Raw genomic sequence first — 18058 nt, 5'->3', positions numbered from 1 at the left:
GGCAACTGATAAATGAGTGGCTTGCTATTCGAGATAGTGGAATTTGGGAAATGCCTCCACTTTGCTACTCTGGCCTTCAACATCTTGAAATACATTCTTGCCTTAAGTTGACAGTATTGCCAGAATGGGGAGGATGTCTCACCTCCCTCAAGACTTTTAAGTCTAGAATACTGCAGAAATCTAACAATGTTACCTGACGGTCTGCGGCACCTTCCTTCACTCCAAAGATTGCATATTCAAGGTTGTCTTCCTCTAAATAGTCAATGTGAGAGAGGCGAGGATTGGCGCAAGCAATAGCTCATGTCTCTGATATCCAGATCAGATGAGTTCTAAAATGGACGCTCTAGTTGATATCATATCAAGTTGATTACTATTGTCATTTTTCTTGAAGTATATTTCACACGGTTTAAGTTTTCTCACATGTAGGCAGAGAAGTTCTCTTACATTTTTCAAGTTTTGCTTCAGTTCAGTACGAATCATTTCACTTCTCAATAAATATTGTTGTCTTCTTCATATGTACCCGGTCTGCACAACTGATGAATATACTATGGTTTCTTCAGCAGCAGAACTTTGAACAAGATAATATGAAAAACTGCCCTCTTTTTTGTTTCATTTCTCATTTTCATCTCCTTCAGATCTTGATCTTGTTCAATTCACTCATTGTTATCTGCACATTCCAAAACGGTAAACTATGCTACTCTTAATTCCTTTAATGTCACTTTGTTCGTTTCTCTTATTTGGTTATGGTATCATACTCCCTGAGACTACTTGAGAATATCTTCAATTATGATTTAATATCTGACAGATAACCAAAATGACTCAAGTAGTTCCCAAGTAGGTGAACTTGCTCGATAGCCTTTACTGCAATGGCTGAAACAAAAATGAAGAGACTGAGATTGGCACACCTTCCAAGCTTTTCCACAGAATAAAATTGTGTGAGGGAAATAAAATTCCAATGAGTGGCAAAAGTTTACATCTTCAATTGATCAGTCAACCAAAGCTATATCAACTAATCAAAATCTTTGTAACGGAGTGTAAGAAGAAAATTTAAGGTCAAATATAGACATGGAATCTTCTAATTGCTTTTCTCCTTTGCTCTATGAAGTTCTCCACTCCAACTCGATTTGAATCTGGCCATTCTTCGAGTCAATGAGATGGTATTTTTCATTAGTTCGCTTATTACCTACAACGTCTGCAAGGCTTATATCAACATAACCCAATATTTCCTGCACAGAAATGTACAAATGACTGAGAAGTCCCAAAAAAAAATCCAAGCAGCATAACAGAACAACTAGACTGATATAACTAATAAGCATCAACCAGACACCACTTCTGTGTATAAAAGCAAAAGATCTATTAAGAACAACCACAAGTATAACTGAATAACATCAAAATAATGTCAACAGCAACTGGTACCGAGGACCATAGACAAAAATGATTTACTAACTGTAACTCAATTGGAAACATGAACTAAAATTACTGAAAAAAGAAGACAGGTATTCCCAGCTTCAAATCGTAAGCTTGTCACATAGTTTCAAGAATAACTTCAGTATACCTAAATGAGCACTAATGCAAGGTGGCAAGTGCATTCATTATGTAGAATACTACAGTCTCTAAATTCACTCACTACTTATTAGCAATTCTCGAGGTCAGAAAATCTGTATTAGAAATCACAACTCAAACAAGCTAATAGATACCTCTTCCAAGTTCCAATTAAGAAGGTTTCTACTGTGGAATCCTATCACTGCAGTTTCTGACTGATAAGAAAGACTAACCTATTAACCTAACATCCAGGCAATTCTGTAAACTTGAAAAGTAAAAACGGTTTGTCTTCATTGGCATGTATCCTTGTCAATATTCTAGTTGTGAGATTTCTCAAAGATGAGCAACTTATGAATATCAAACTTTACAAAAGACAGTATTCTGGCTATGAGACCTCTGAAAGATCGAGCTTCTCAATGTTAACAAATTATCAGATGCAACAAAATCCACATAGAAACAGTGAGTTGGCATTTTCTCACTTCACATTACAAGGATGCTAGAAGGAATCAGTTGAAATAAAAAAGAAAAAGAAAAAAAGAAAGATAACATCAGTTTCAATGCCAGTCTTGCAGGACCAACACCGTTGTACTATGATAATGGATTTAGCCTCCTCATTAATTTAAAGAAGGCCTAATTAACTTGAAGCAAAAGAAATAAACAGGGAATGTACTGCACAATTGTTGACAAATGCTAAACTGATAGATTGTACCTTGGAGTATATAATCCCTTTGTTTGGTGGTTTACTTAGTACCTCCACATGTATTTTATCATTAATAGGTGGTTTCTCACATACAAATTCGAACACCTCCTCCCATCGTGGATCCTTGTTTTTCCTCATGTGCTGCATCCAAGAAGTATCTTACAATCAGATGATAAAACTTGAAGGATCAAAATTGAAGAACAAAAAGTTCCTAGGAACCTGACACATGATACCTTAGTTTTTTTATCCTCCCCTCTATAAAGGATTTTCACATAGGGGTTCGTGTGATGTTTTCCTTCAAGATCTTTCGCTTCATGAACAATTACAACAAGCAAACCACCATCCGAAGGAGTACCATCAGGAACCTTCTGTATTATTATGTTTGCATCTTCACTGACATCTTTGGGTAGATCTTCTTCCTTAAAAGGCTTATATGTCACTTCCAGGATGATCTCTCCACGTGACTTCTCATTCTGAACATCATTTGGATCCATATTTTTGAGCAATTTAAGAGTCAATGGCTTTGTCTCATCGGGGGTAAGTTCCCTCAATTGAATGACATTCATGCCCATTTTTTCAGGTCTTCCAACCTAAACAGAATATGAGAAGTCCATTGATTTTCATTAAGATATAATATGGCTGCAACTGATATGAAATTTTTTAATTGATGTTCAATAAGATGTCAGGCGGTCTGCATCAGATATTAGAAGAAGAAGAATCGCAAAGAAAGATATAGGCAAACAAAACAAGCCACACCTTTTCCCAGTCATAGACACTGAGCTCCAAAGATTGAGTCTCTAGATCTTTAATGACAAACCTGAATTCCTCGTTCCATTCGGGATTAAGATTATTGTACTTGACTTTTGTTTTCTGGAATGAAAGCTTATTATCTGATAGCTTAAGTTTCACAAATGGGTCTGATTTACCCAACAGATCTTTCTTTTGCAGTTTGCGTGCCCCAACAACTTTTATTTGTACAATTCCAACAGGCTTCTTTAAGGCTCTGCAAGATTGTGAAAACTAAATTAGTGGCGCATGTTGAAATCACTAATCTTATCTACTTATGATAGTAATGGAATTAAAGAAAATCAAAATTAACAAATATGTGCACTAACATTGCGGGATCCAATATTGGCACTTCAAGTGTCTTAGGCCATAGGTACATATTTACAACCTGATTCTTGATGGTCTCCTGCAGAATATCCAGAAAGGAAAGTTGCAAAGAATCAGAGGGTCAGTCTGGCGAACATGCATGATGGATGTAGATAATTCTTTCTGCTACAATAGGTAAATGAAAGGAAAAACAAATTATAGCCAACGCAGAAGTGGTGTGCCGACAACAATAAGTTCCTAAAGTTGCTCTTTAGGAAACGCAATTCTCTACTCGTGATAACAAATTGTTGATAATGTTTGATATAGGTACTCCTACTCACCACCATGTTTATTAGTTCATGGAAGTTAACAAGTTATGATAACAAATTCCACCCATCGAACTTCCAATCATCTCTAGCTCTCAAATCTCAGTAAAGGGTTTTCTGTTGAATAAATGTCTATCAAGAGATGATATATAAAGGAGAATTTCAACATCAGAAATTCAATTTGTTTAGTTAGGTGATGAAACCACAATCTTTCAGCCCCTTGTTGCCTCATGCATGACTGCATACAGCATATGGCAAAAGTTCAACCAAGAAGAGTAGTTGATATCATTCCTACAATCAGAAACTTCTTCTAAACAAAAAGAGAGCACAGAAAGCTTATGACTTACTCTACAGAACTTGAGAAAATGGGCATAAACTGGTAAATGGACTTAACAGGTTTTGCCTGAAATCGTTAAGAAAATAGAAATGTTCAAAGATGAGGCAGATAACTTAAAATACTAAAGTACCTCCTGCAGCTGAATTGGAAATTATATCTTGGCTTCTCAAGTGCAGTTGAAGTTCACACTCCACTCAACCACAGAAAGCAAAAGGTGAACAATAAAGACAGGAACAGAAAACTACCTGAACAAATCCATAAAGACCAGGAATCGCCATAAGATCTACTCCCAAAAGTTTTAGTCCAAAATCAACATGAGGCTACAAAAAAAAAAGCTATAGCTGAAATCTGAAGACAAAATCTGCAATCCATAATTAATGGAAAGAAGAACAAAAGTTCATCTCGTTACTCATGCACACCTTCTCCATGAGAGACACGAAGATTTTGGCAAAGCAAGGAAAGTTAGAGACTAGTGGCTTCAAAGTAATACGTGGTGCAGCAAAAATTTGCAAATCCACTACCTGAAAAATATTAAATGCATGACTCTGTAACTATAGTTACCAAAATTTAGCCATCAACATCTTATCTTAAATGCAGAGATGCAATGAGACATACTATATAGTGAGATATTAGAATTCCTTTGTAGAATAATAAGAGAAGTGAACAACCTGAATAGTTGCTTTTAACCCATATGCCTTAACAACAACAGTGACATTAGGATTTCCAGCCCACTTCAGAGATGGTTCCATGATCAGTTCTTGCTCATCTGTAACATAGACTTTCATCCCTGACAACAGATTATCCAACAAGGCAATGTATAAGTTAACATATAATGCTAGATAAAACCTCAAATTGCAAAAAGTTTACAATCATATGGAAGGTTTTTTTTTCCTTTGCCCTTTTTATACCTTAATCTTTTCTTCGAGGCGAGTTATGAATGACTATAAGAGAAATTCTACTGTGCTGCTCATATAGACACTTATTTTTCTTGAATCAATAATACCTAAAAAGGAATTAAACCAGGACAAGTGAGGAAGCTTATACTGGCAAGACTAATTTATTCGTGAGACGGTTATTATAGCACTTAATGGTATCTCTGCTCCTCTATCACTGCTAGATCAGATGATCTGAGGAAGTATTACTACGCATAGATTCTGAGGTGCAGTTATAGATGACAGAAGCCTTTCCCTGTATATCCCTCTCAAATTCTTACATGCTTCCCACAGATCCTAACATGAAAAGGAAAAAAAGGCAAGAACTCTGTTTTTTCTCCTGATATAAATTACAACTACTTGGATCATAAAAACACTGCTGCCACATAGATAAGGATAAAAAATGACAAGAACTACAACAGAACTAACCTTGAAAAGATGGTGGTAAAGAACCTAATGTGAATGTTTCAAATTCAACCGAATCAATCTTATACTTCACAGTATTCTCAGCAATAATTGGCTCTGCAATTTTCGTCGCTGTACTGCAGATTGCCTAGAAACGGAACAATTTATATTACTAAATAAATAAGTATTGGCAAATCTATTTGGTATATTGAGTAGCTTTGCTGGAACTTGCCAGAGAAACAAACCTTATTCAAATAAGGCCACATTGTCTCCAAGAATTTGTTTAGCCAATCAATCTTCAAAAAGAAAAAGAAAAGGAGATAATCATGAAGTAAAATAACAGTGCTGGTTGTGGTATCAAACCATCCCACCCTTGAGAATAAGTTCAACTTTAGCTAGAGTACACAGTAGACATACTCGATCATAGTCTGGACATTTCACCCATAAAGGAATTTCACTAAGAATACGTTCCAATGATTTTGAATCAAGCTCCACAAGTGGGCGGATTTTAGGATTCTGACAAAGTAAAAGATCACCAGAAGTGAGCATCAAATGCTAAACTTCATATAATATCAGGGGAAAGAAAAAAAATAGTCAACATCATATATAGAAAAAGCCTATGGTTCTCGTAATAAAGAGACAAACTGCAGGAAAAGAATGGTGCAATCACAGGGTTATCCAAATGAGCACCAAGGACCCACTTATCTCACAAGTTCAATATATCCCAAAACTGCAGATCATGTACTTCTAAACTAACATTAGCTGAACAAATGAAAGCAAATGGTATATCAATCTTTTCTTTACTCCTCTTCTGGAGTAACTAAAGATATTTCAAAATTTTGCTTTGTTTGAAAGGCAACATTATAAAGTCCTATGATGTTACCATTTGAGAGAGACTTAAGCCTTAGGGAACTAAGTATTGCAAAATGTACCTTGCTTCTTTGCTTTTCATTTCAATTACCAGAATTTGCACTAGATGATCACCCATCTGGAACAAAGAGACTTCTCCAACTTATACAACTTTTGCAATCCTTCCAAAGAGACCTCTTTCAATGGTTTCACAATGCAAACCCAATCTATATTGTTTTGGCTTGCCATAAGGCTGGATAATTCATGAAATCCAAGCTCTCATCTAATGATTGCAAATTGTTAATCTATCAAAATACCTAGCTATGTTGTTCGATGGCATATCTTGTTAATGCATGACTTCAATTAAAACTATCTTATACTTCATAACAAATCAACTTGTCGAAAAATTTCTCAATTCGATGACAGCATTAGCATGAGATATGTCAAATGTATCACTATATCGATTTAGTAAATTTGCATATTCAGTGTCTGGACAGGAAAACAATTTCTATATAATCAGATAGAAGAAAAGAAGAAAGGAGACAGAGGCTAACCTTGACATCACTGGGTTGGAAGTAGATGAACAAGTAATACCCAATAACAACTCCAGCAGTCAATCCAGACCCAAATCCGCAGAAACCCAACACAGTACTCACAAAACCCATCTCCAATCCCTGAATAAATTCAAGCAAATTCCTCACTTTTCAAGTCCTACATTAAAACAAGCAAAACCTAGTATCTCCTGTCTCTCATTTCCTTTGGAAAAGAAGTTATAAGTACCAAAATCGGAAAGAAGAAACCACAAGCAAACAAATGTATATCTCTTCGTCAACGCTACGAAACAAAGAAAGCTTCTTTCCCCCAAACGGTTTCCGGTAGGCAAACTTCCTATGTGGACTTTATGGGTCGCAAAGATTTGAGCCAGAAGCCTAGAAAGGGATAGCCGACGGGGACACGACCCTGAAAGTATTAGACTAGCCATTTAGATTGTATTTTTTTAATAACACAAAAGTCAACGAACACAAAACTCTCTCTCTCTCCCCTCCACGGGCGTTATTGGACAGCGAAATCGAGCGATAAAAATAAGAGTTTCGGAGATCTCGGAAAGTGATTTAAAATAGACTAATTGCACGCGACGTGATTTGTTGTCTCTTCTAACATGAATCATGTGCCGACGTGAGACGCGCTAATTATATTGCAATAAATCTTTTACTACCGTTGCATATGACAAATCTAAATTTTCTATCCAAGTAATCCGTTTAACCTGATTCAAATCATCCAATTAGATTCTGGTATTGTCTATCTTTTGATTCAACCCATGCAACAGAGTAAAAACCAACCACCTCGGCAAGAACAGGTGCTTCAGCGCCGCCATCAATTCAATCGGCCTCTCTCTATAATCCTTTTCACCGACTTCCTACTCCTCACTAAAGTCGTCCAAAGAAGCGTCTGGCTACCGAGTCCCTTACTCTGAGCTACGTGTCAATATTAACTATGGCAAAAAGAGTGATTCGTCACTAAAAGCTTTATATAATATGAGCTCTCGTTGACATTTATCAGAGTTGCACAAGAACTGATTACATGGAAACTGAAAGTACTGAAAACCTAATGGTTGCCTTCCTACAGGAAAAAAAAAATGTAGTTTTATTATGAATTTATGATCCCTGGGCAATAAAAGTACACAAACTATCGATAAACTGACGTGCACCTAATGGTAGTCCCGAATGGATGTGGCATCCGTTAACAAGAGCTATTTTAGGGTACCATCTCCCAACTACCCTATACATGGTCAACAGCCTTAACGCCTTTTTTTTTTTTAATCTAGATCCAATCTCTGCTCAGCTCGGTCGTACGAGTGAACGGGAAGAGAGAACAAACTGTTTACATCTTAACTCTAGCTATTTCCTGCAGTTGGATACCTGGCAGTCTTTTAAATACTTGTAGCCAACGTCGAATTGCAGGAAATGCCTGCAATCCCTCCTGCATAAGGTCCACTGCCAAAAATAGAATACAAATACGCTTATGTGCCTACTCTCCTACGTTCCCGCCCTTCCTTTCCGGATGTCCAACGGTTACATCCTAAAGAGACCGAGCCTTCCTCCCCTCCTCCTTGCTTTAACCTCCTTTCCTCTCTTCTCCACCTTCTTCAAAGTGGGCTCCTCGCTCTTCTTCCTCCTCGTCCTCTCTGACAGCGAGGAGGAGTGCGAGCGAAGCCCACAGCATCATTTTCTTTCACATTCTTCTCAAAGGAACCTAACAATTCAAAACGTAGCCTAAATCATGACAACAGTATCGCCCGAGACCATTCTCCCTCTCCGCCGTTCCGTCAGCATTCTCTTCTCTTTTGTGCTCTTGGCGAATGTCGCCTTGGCCCACAAAGCGAAGGCTGTTACTGGAGTTACGTACGATGGCCGGTCGTTGATCATAAATGGTAGGAGAGAGTTGCTGTTCTCGGGCTCGATTCATTACCCGCGAAGCACACCTGAGGTAACGATGATTTGTTCGTCATGTTTATGTTTCTGAAGCTTTTGGATGAGAGCTTGAACATAACGTGAAGTGGTTGATTGTTGGTTTAGACGTGGCCGGACATCCTCAAGAAGGCTAAGCTCGGGGGATTGAATGTTATCCAGACTTACGTGTTCTGGAACGTCCACGAGCCTGTGCGGGGGCAGGCATGACTAATTTGTTTGCAAAATGAGAGATTTGCCAAGTTTTTGAGATCAAATTCTGATGTTCGAGGTTGTGATTGCAGTTTAATTTCGAAGGAAGGTACGACTTGGTAAAATTCATCAAGTTGATCCAGAAGCATGGAATGTATGCGACCCTTAGGATTGGGCCCTTCATTGAGGCAGAATGGAACCATGGGTGTGTCTCATTAGGCTTCTACTCATGTTTCAACATCCATAACAAATATTTCTTGGATTTGTCAAGATATTCCCGTCATTAACTTTTCTCTGCTAATTTGATTTTGCTTCAGAGGATTTCCATTCTGGCTTAGGGAGGTCCCAGATATCATCTTCAGGACGGACAACGAACCCTTTAAGGTGAATATATAATTCAGGTTCTGTTTACTTCAACTTGGTCTCTTTTAAGACCAAGAATTTAGTTTTCGACATGCCAAGTCCACTCTCAGCTTTTAAACACAATAAGAGTTCCAGCAGATTGTGGAAGAAATTAGCATATAAGTTGTACCTCTGCTTTCTCTTTCTCACTGGTCCATTTTTTTTCCATGGCAGTACCATATGCAGAAGTTTGTCGAAATGATCGTGCAAAAGATGAAGGATGAGAAACTGTTTGCTTCTCAGGGAGGTCCCATCATCTTATCCCAGGTCCATTTTAGGCTTAAATTTACCTCAATCTCTTTCATGTTTTTCTGGTGTGTATGCACTCTTCCAACTGCTCTTTCTTCTTCACTGAGAATGGTGGTGAAATTGATTGCAATAGATTGAGAATGAATACAACAATGTGGCAGCCACGTATAAGGAAGGGGGAGTGAGATATGTCCAATGGGCAGGAAACATGGCTCTTCAGACTAATACTGGAGTACCATGGATTATGTGCAAGCAGAAGGATGCGCCCGGTGCAGTGGTAAAATTCCTTCTGATCAAATTTTTGCTACGTAAAATTCCGAGCAAAAGAATTCATATCATTGTCACAAAAAATAGTTGCCAATCAAATTGGAGTAGTAGACAATTTTTGTATGCTATTTCTTGGTGGGAGTCACTTATACTTCTGTTTCTATCTAGATAAACGCCTGCAATGGAAGGAATTGTGGAGATACTTTCACCGGTCCAAATCATCCAACCAAGCCTGTTCTGTGGACTGAGAACTGGACTGCTCAGTAAGTACATTGGCAATGCATGCTTCTTCCTTGGTTAATTTATTATCTAGAACTTTTCATTGCCATCCATCATAATAACTCAGCTAAACAGAAAAGACATCATAGAACAGTAGCAGATATGGTAGACTATCGCGAACTGTAGGATGCACTACATCTACATATCCTCGTAAATAGGCTTTTATTCGGGTTGCAGAGAGATAAACAATGATTTCCTCCGTCATGGATGACTCATTTCTTATGTTTCTAATTGGTGATTATTTTATGATTTTATGCGAGAGAGGAATTGATGATAATGTAGGAGACCATCGAAGATAGAGTAAGCATGTAATCACTGATTTCAGTAGCCTAGCTCCACTGTGCACCATCGAGGCTTCTGTGATATAGTGATTTTGGAGGTAGGAAATCATAATCAAGTAACTACTTGATGATTTCAGATACAGAGTATTTGGTGATCCGCCATCTCAGAGATCTGCTGAGGATCTTGCTTTCTCAGTAGCACGCTTCTTCTCAAAGAATGGCACTCTAACAAACTATTACATGGTATTGATCATGTCTCCTCTAAAAGAAAAGCATAAGATAAAATAGGAAAGAAGAAGACAGAGGAGGAATCTCTGATAATGCTCTTTGTTTACTTTCTACACAGTATCATGGAGGAACAAACTTTGGGAGAACAGGTTCTTCTTTTGTGATGACCAGATACTATGATGAAGCCCCTCTCGACGAATTTGGTTAGATCTGTGTTAGATTGACTTGTTTTAAATTTCATTTTACGACAATCTTACCTTTCATATTATGGTGACTTCTTTCTCCTTATTAGGTTTGCAAAAGGAACCTAAATGGGGTCATCTGAGGGATTTGCATCATGCGTTGAAATTGTGCAGGAAAGGTTTGCTTTGGGGAGTGTACTCTTCCCAACAACTGGGTCATGGATATGAGGTAAGAGATTACAAGCTAGGAAATTAATTAAACATCTAACGTCTGGAAAGGTATCTCATCAGCAGAATGCCACTAAAATTTATGCACTTAAATGGAAGCAAGGAGAGACAGAAAGTAGATTACAGATATTTAACCTATGGTTGTTAATGGTCTCCTAATGTAACATTATTTTCATTTGCAGGCCAGGTTGTATGAGAAGCCTGACAAAAATGTTTGTGTTGCTTTCCTCTCTAACCACAATGCAAGAGAAGATGGGACTGTGAACTTCAGAGGTGTAGATTATTTCTTGCCGCGCCATTCCATCAGTATCCTCCCAGACTGTAAAACAGTAGTCTTCAACACTCAGAGGGTAGGATAACGAACCTTATCTTCTAATTATAAGGGAATCATAAAGAGTATTCCTTGAATCACATAACAACTAGAAAATGTCGGACACCATAATTTAGACTTCACATAATATTAATAATATGGGTAATAGTCAAGGTGAAATATGGCTTCTCTGAACATGAGACAGGTGAATGCTCAGCACAATGCAAGGACATACCATACGGCGAAAGAAACACAGAAGAACAATGCATGGCAAATGTTCCAAGAACATATCCCACATTTCCGCCGAAATTCCATGACAGCACAAGAGCCCTTAGAGTTATTCAACTTGACCAAAGACACCACAGACTATCTATGGTACAGTACAAGGTAAGCTTATATTTTTAATCTCCACATCTGAACCTCTTTAGCATGGAGATCGGAATTCAAGTTAGAAATTTTGATCATATATATGCTCTACTATGACTTTCTTTTTTCTCTTCTTATTTCTGCTAGAGATGTTGTGCCGACGGTTGTTAATTTTTTTTATTATTTTATTTGGTTCCACCTAAATGCAGCTTCAATCTAGAAGACGATGATTTGCCCATGAGGCATGACATCCGGCCTGTGCTTCAGGTCTCAAACTTTGGCCATATGATGCATGCCTTTGTGAATGGCAAATACATAGGTACTCAGCTATTCATCTTTACATACACTTATCTTGATATAGTTGTAATACTCTCACTTATCATGAAAATAAGATGATGAAGATGATATGCTAATCCTTGCATATAATTGCAACTTTCAGGAACTGGACATGGAAACAAAATCGAGAAAAGTTTTGTCTTCCAGAAACCCATGGATCTAAAAGCAGGCACTAATCACATCTCTCTTTTAGGCATCACGGTCGGTTTACCGGTAAAGATCTAACACAATCACGATGGAGATTTCCTATTTGTCCTAGAATCTGATTTATTTTCCTTTTGTGCTCATTCTTCGCCTTTGGATCTCTAATGGCTTCTGGAGTGATATTCCTCTTCCCTGTAGGATAGTGGAGCTTACATGGAACATCGGATGGCTGGTGTACATACTGTTGCAATCCAAGGTCTCAACACTGGAACTCTGGATTTGTCAGCCAATGGTTGGGGGCATCGGGTAGTTAGATATACTCGAGATTTTAAGCCTGGTCTTTCTTAGTTCTGCAACCACTTTTATCGGTCATGTACATCGCAATCAGCTAGCTAATTCAGCTACCGATATCTCACAGGTTGGAATGGTTGGAGAGAAATTTGGAATTCACAATGAAGCAGGATCCAGCCATGTTCAGTGGTCAGACGCCAAGAGTGGCACACAAGTAACCTGGTACAAGGTATATTAAACTTAATTGTACCAACGTTGCCTACCTAGCTCAGAAGATGATATATTTCTTAAAGCAACTAATTGTGATACTCTTGGTTCATCATCTTCCCAGAGATACTTTGATGCTCCTGGTGGAAACGACCCAGTTGCTCTGGATATGAGCAGCATGGGGAAAGGGCTGGCATGGGTCAATGGCGAGTGCATTGGGCGTTACTGGGTGTCCTACCTATCTCCTCTTGGAAAGCCTTCTCAGTCAGTGTAAGTGAGATTGTAGGCATACACAATTCATCTTGGTGCCATGGCATAAGGTTTCACCTGCCATGATCCAGGTACCACGTCCCGCGCGCCTTCTTGAAGCGTAAGAAGAACCTTTTGGTCATCTTCGAGGAGCATGGAGGGAAACCAGAGGATATCCTGATCATGACTGTGAAGAGGGACAACATCTGCACCTTTGTTTCCGAGTTGCATCCCGCGCATAGCAAGTCATGGGAGAGGGAGGACGGCAAGATCAAAGCCGTCGGCGAGGATGTCAAGGCACAGGCTAATCTGAAGTGTCCGGGAAAGAAGGTGATGAACAAAATCGTCTTTGCGAGCTTCGGGAATCCCATGGGCATTTGCGGAAACTTCACTGTGGGGAATTGCCACAGTCCACAGGTGAAGATCACTGCTGAGAAGGTAATACTAATCACTTTATTATTCAAGCAAAGACAGCCTGTGTTACGTTAATTACAAACTTCATCAGTATAAGAAACTTTTGCTTCTCTTTCCATTAAACAGCTCTGCCTGGGAAAGAGATCTTGTACATTACCAGTCTTACCCGACGCCTATGGGGCGGATGTCAACTGCCCTGGAACGCTGAGCACTCTTGCAGTCCAAGCTAAATGTTCTCGGAGAAAGCGAAGGCTTTGATGGCATAAAAGCTTGCTATTAATCTTAAGACGCGCAAATTCGTAATGAGATGTAGTACTATGATATCAAAGGCCATTCTATCCATTCTGAATTGTGGTAGTAGATGAATGCATCAAATTGATTCAAAAAAAAATTATCTTATATATCTAGTAACTTGGAAGCTAAAGTGAATATCACTCTTCTATTTCCCAACCAATAACATGTGTAATAAGTGAAACAGGGAAGGAGGAGTACAACCGATTAAGACCATTAAGCTATCGTGGGGCTGACTTTTTCCGCTGACCTTCTCTCTTATTAGCAAGGCCAGCTATTGAAAAAAAAGGCAAGAAATTAAAGCTGATTTCTCTTATCCTGCATTTTAGTTTCTTTTTGTTGCGACAAGCTTCTATATATTTCTCTTAACCTGATCTCATTCTTCTTTAGTGGATTCCTGAATTGAAGCAGTATGCACCAGGTGTGCCTAATTCTTGTTGGAACAAAGCTTGGTTATGATTTTAAATTTTAATCTGCTTGATTAATTACTTGTTGTCTATAGCTTGGTTTATCTGGGGATGCAGCTGATGTTGTATGATATGTTCCTTTTTTCTTGCAAGGTTTGTAGTGAGGTTACATAAATTATGGTTCAAGATCTCATGCGGACTTGTACATGTTGATATTTCTTTGCATGCAAACTACATGTTTGTCGCCGTTACTCCTTTTCCTACTTATTTATATGTTCTCTGATGTTGAAAAGTATGAAAAAGCTTCTCTTTCATGTGCACCAACACTGAGTGAGTTAGCCTCAAGAAGGATCAGAAGCCAAGAAGTGACTTCAGTATTGAGTGTATTGAATAGCTGAAAAGAATGGCGTCCACATTGCCGCAAGCGTGTTTAGTTGCAAACCTGAAATCAAGCTATGAGAATAGAAAGACACTACAATGATACAGACATGTATCACAGTTGCAATCAACTTTCTATCTTTTCTGAGTCTTTGGAGTTCTGTGTATGATTTTGTTGAAGGCAAAATCATCTTGAGAGGCTAGGAAAGAAGTGGTAACAAGAGATGGTAGCACTTGACTTAAATTATAAACTTACACTAATAAAGCTGAATGGAGCAAGAGCATCCCTCTAGTCAACCCAGGACTATTGGCATTATAGATATTGTTGATATCAATTTATGTCTTGTAGCCCTTGTAATGTTCATTGAGAAATCTTGTTTTACCATTCACATACACCTTAGATCACTTCATAGATATGTGGAGAGTTCCTCTAAGTTAACCATAAATATCTTGCATAATGCAATTATATGGACACGTCCTACGAATTCGTAGAGAGGCGACAATATACAGAGCTGTTCATATTCGGATACAAATCTACTTTTCAGAAGGATGGGAGACTGTGAGAGACATATAGCAGGACTTTATTACTTGTCTCTAGTTAAAAGAGATGTGGCTTGATTCCTTTTCCCCTGGTATGCACTAAGAAATGGCTACTCGGGGGCAAGGCATAGGATATTATTCTCAAAAAAAGTCAAAGCCTCACAGGATACTGAGTAATAACATCTGCAATAACTCTTTGCAGTCAAACTCAGACAAAATCTAGTTAGAAATCAATCCTAGTTAGAAGTCAAATCCAGCAGTCCTTCTTATGTTCAGATAGTTTGCATCCTGATTCACCAGAAAAACAATGGAATATGGATATATATGACAAAAATAAGACAGAAAAAAATTTAGCGGCCGGTCAGATTGATTTGGCAACGGATCTACCCAGCGAAGTAGATATGTCATGAAAGTGTGAAATTTTGAAAACAAAACATGACAAATTGATTAGTGTTATGCCATTCTCACAACAATTTCTCAACATATGTATGGAAAAGGTATTCAACCATCACTTCATAGGCCTTCTCTGTTGGGTGAAAGCTGTCCCAGAATACATACTTGGTGTCATCTTCGCAGGTTGATGCTGTCAGGCTATTGCACAAAATTGAAACCTCAAAGTTGCCAGTGCCACAACATCCCTTAGATGACTCCTCAAACCCTGCAAAAAGGAATCCAAGCATCACCACTGACATTTTAAAGTGTGAAGGGGAGAAGAATTTGATAGATTTAGTTTACCGTAATTCTGGGGATGCTGAATAAGATCGAGAAAGATGTCATATATATCGACGTAGCCGATCTTCGTGCATCCTAATTCTTCATGAAATCTTTGGACCTGTTTCCTTAGCTTGGAGTTAAACAATAATGCTGCTTGGTTGCGAGAAGGATCGCAGTCCTTTTGGAATTCACCAGCGAGAATTCTTTGTGATGGTAAACATCCTAGGGGTGGAATTCCCACAACTGCAATCTTTCGTGCACCTAGTTGGAATAATTGCTAGAAGACTCCAGGAAAGATGGATGAGTATTTGATTAAAGGAAATAAAAGATGAATACAATGCCTATGACGAGTATAAGAACTCACAGTACAACACTATGATCAAGAGATCTTATATTATCTCAAGTAATCTTGGCAAATCAAGTGATCTTAGTCGTAACCATTACTTGAACACACTGAAACTTCTGAACAACACTCTTGCAGGAATTGTAAGCAAGACTATTGTCATTGTGTATTAAAACAGTTTGGATATAATACTTCTGAACAGGATCTGTTAGACCTTTTCAACTAAACTGTATTTAATTGAAACATCATATTTAGAAATCAGTATTTGCGTATCTAGCCAAAATTTCACAAAGGGTAATTGCATCCCTAATGTTTTCTATAAATCTCCATTCGCTATATAAGTTACTCTATATAGTAACTGAAGTCCATGAAATCCAAGTAATACTTGTTGTACCTTAGAGAGTAGTCAATGCATTGTGTGCTACTGTTTTTGTGGTTCTCTAAAACTTCAAAGCACCTGCATACTTCTGAATACCAAAGTATCCATAAAGCCATCGCTTTGTTGTGCTTACTTCCAATTACTTAGAAGACAAGAATGCGATTCCAAAAGTAACAAATTCACAGATAACCATTTGCTTGATTGACTGTTTTGAAATAAAACCTCACCTCAATAAAATCAGAAGCCTGCTGGATTATGAAGTCCGCATATGATTCAATATCATACTGTAGCCTTCTAACCTCTGTGATAAAGTAATTATTTGCAATGTCATCACTTCCAGCACACACTATGAATAGGCTTTCAGCTACGATAGTCGCAGTTTTCTCCTCTCCTGCGATCTCAGTAAGTTTGTCTTTGTATTCTTTGAACAGATCCAGCTGATCCGACATCGAAAGAACCGACTGAAAAAAAATAAAATATATATATATATATATATATATATATGTTTGTAATTGAGAAAAGAGAGAAAACAACAGAGTATGACACAAGACAAAATCAATAACAACTAAGAGATTGGAGATGGTACCGCCAGGACCGGGGTAAGGGGGTCATAACCTGTGCCGCCTGAAGCAAAGGTTACTCCAGTAAGGATGTCTTCAGGTGTGAGGTCAGTTCCAAGATAAGATGGCACCACTTCCTTTATACCAATCTGTGAAGCTGCAAATGCTTCGTTTAGCTGATTAATACGTAATTTAACTGCGACATCAAGTATCGACTTATATACATGCACAACATACGCACAACATCATTTCTTTGTTTTCTTTACAACTTATGACCAATTTCATATTTGCTTAGCAGAAGATTCAAGATCTAGTTAGTTAACAGGTCTGCATTGAATGGCACATCCTTGTTTAGATAAACAAACAGAGAGTTACCTACAAAATCTGGGGGAATTCTTCCATTAGAGAACCTCCCAGTGGGCTGCTGGTCCACAAAATCCTTTCCGTAAGGAGGGAAATTGCATTTGATGAGGGTAAGGATTGCATTGTTATTGCCCGTGTCCACGATGGAGTCGCCAAACACGAGCACCGCTGGAACTACCGGCCGCGTTCTATTACTACCGCCGCCGGCTAGTAACGGCTGAAAGAAACTGAGCAAAAACAAAGTCACTGCAATGCGCGAAGACAAGGCGCCACTTCTCGTCCTGACATTCATCATTGCATTCCTTTCTTCTTTCTTCATTGACAACTACTGTAACTGAGAGACGTGAGAGGTAAAAGGAGCTAGACCAATCATAGAAAAAGGACAATAGTTCCTTAATCATGTGGGTGAACAGTACTGCGAGCAATAATTCATCCACATGTTAGTGTTTTGTTTTGGAGACACGAGAGCTCTCCTGGAGGCCTGCATCAAACTTGTGTTTATTTAGATTGGTTGGATCTCTTGGTTCAATTTAAATTGGCATTAGAATATGGAACGCATGGTGGGTTATTAACCATTTAGTTGTTAACCAGAGGAAATGATCACATGATGCCATGATGTATCATCATAAGACTGTCAGGTAGAGATGATAAAGATGATCGCAGCTTTTTAACCGGATCCAATCTCAAGACGTGAAAAATCCGACATATATATATATATATATGGATTCGGATTCAAATACCTGCCAGTCTGTGCCTGTGCTGGTGGATTCGGAGCTTCGTCAAGTCAAACGGACTACGGTCTACGTA

At 38.4% G+C, this 18058-nt stretch overlaps 3 protein-coding genes across 4 annotated transcripts; 1 reads left to right on the top strand and 2 right to left on the bottom strand.

Annotated features, from left to right (window-relative positions):
• Window positions 1-931: 931 nt before the first annotated feature.
• Window positions 932-7101, bottom strand: LOC140788800 (synaptotagmin-2-like). The gene is made up of 13 exons (XM_073138264.1): window positions 6964-7101; window positions 6738-6857; window positions 5752-5850; window positions 5580-5630; window positions 5359-5482; window positions 4666-4784; window positions 4417-4518; window positions 4243-4317; window positions 3358-3434; window positions 2999-3245; window positions 2476-2832; window positions 2252-2383; window positions 932-1226 (listed from the first exon to the last, which is right to left on the bottom strand). The coding sequence occupies exons 2-13, from the start codon at window positions 6846-6848 to the stop codon at window positions 1098-1100; spliced, it is 1623 nt and encodes a 540-aa protein (XP_072994365.1). The 5' UTR covers window positions 6849-6857; window positions 6964-7101; the 3' UTR covers window positions 932-1097.
• A 1243-nt stretch (window positions 7102-8344) lies between these two features.
• On the top strand, window positions 8345-13618 carry LOC140794227 (beta-galactosidase 11-like). Its single transcript, XM_073146159.1, has 19 exons — window positions 8345-8670; window positions 8760-8855; window positions 8936-9048; window positions 9161-9227; window positions 9420-9512; window positions 9628-9771; window positions 9930-10024; window positions 10459-10564; window positions 10668-10752; window positions 10842-10960; window positions 11142-11309; window positions 11475-11656; window positions 11845-11954; window positions 12075-12184; window positions 12314-12421; window positions 12534-12635; window positions 12738-12883; window positions 12955-13300; window positions 13403-13618. The coding sequence occupies exons 1-19, from the start codon at window positions 8464-8466 to the stop codon at window positions 13532-13534; spliced, it is 2529 nt and encodes an 842-aa protein (XP_073002260.1). The 5' UTR covers window positions 8345-8463; the 3' UTR covers window positions 13535-13618.
• Window positions 13619-15233: 1615 nt separating this feature from the next.
• Window positions 15234-17618, bottom strand: LOC140780640 (GDSL esterase/lipase EXL3-like). 2 transcript variants are annotated; one of them, XM_073126319.1, is made up of 5 exons: window positions 17264-17618; window positions 16915-17045; window positions 16556-16789; window positions 15628-15883; window positions 15234-15550 (listed from the first exon to the last, which is right to left on the bottom strand). In XM_073126319.1, the coding sequence occupies exons 1-5, from the start codon at window positions 17568-17570 to the stop codon at window positions 15357-15359; spliced, it is 1122 nt and encodes a 373-aa protein (XP_072982420.1). In that variant the 5' UTR covers window positions 17571-17618; the 3' UTR covers window positions 15234-15356. The 2 variants fall into 2 exon arrangements, with proteins under 2 accessions (XP_072982420.1, XP_072982423.1); XM_073126322.1 differs by having other exon boundaries at window positions 16915-17037; window positions 17268-17574.
• Window positions 17619-18058: the final 440 nt, after the last annotated feature.

The sequence above is a fragment of the Typha latifolia genome, chromosome 1 (genome assembly GCF_019914945.1).
Source record: "Typha latifolia isolate L0001 chromosome 1, TyphaL0001v2, whole genome shotgun sequence".
NCBI classification, from domain to species: Eukaryota; Viridiplantae; Streptophyta; class Magnoliopsida; order Poales; family Typhaceae; genus Typha; species Typha latifolia.
This window is presented reverse-complemented; position numbering and strand designations above follow the sequence as displayed.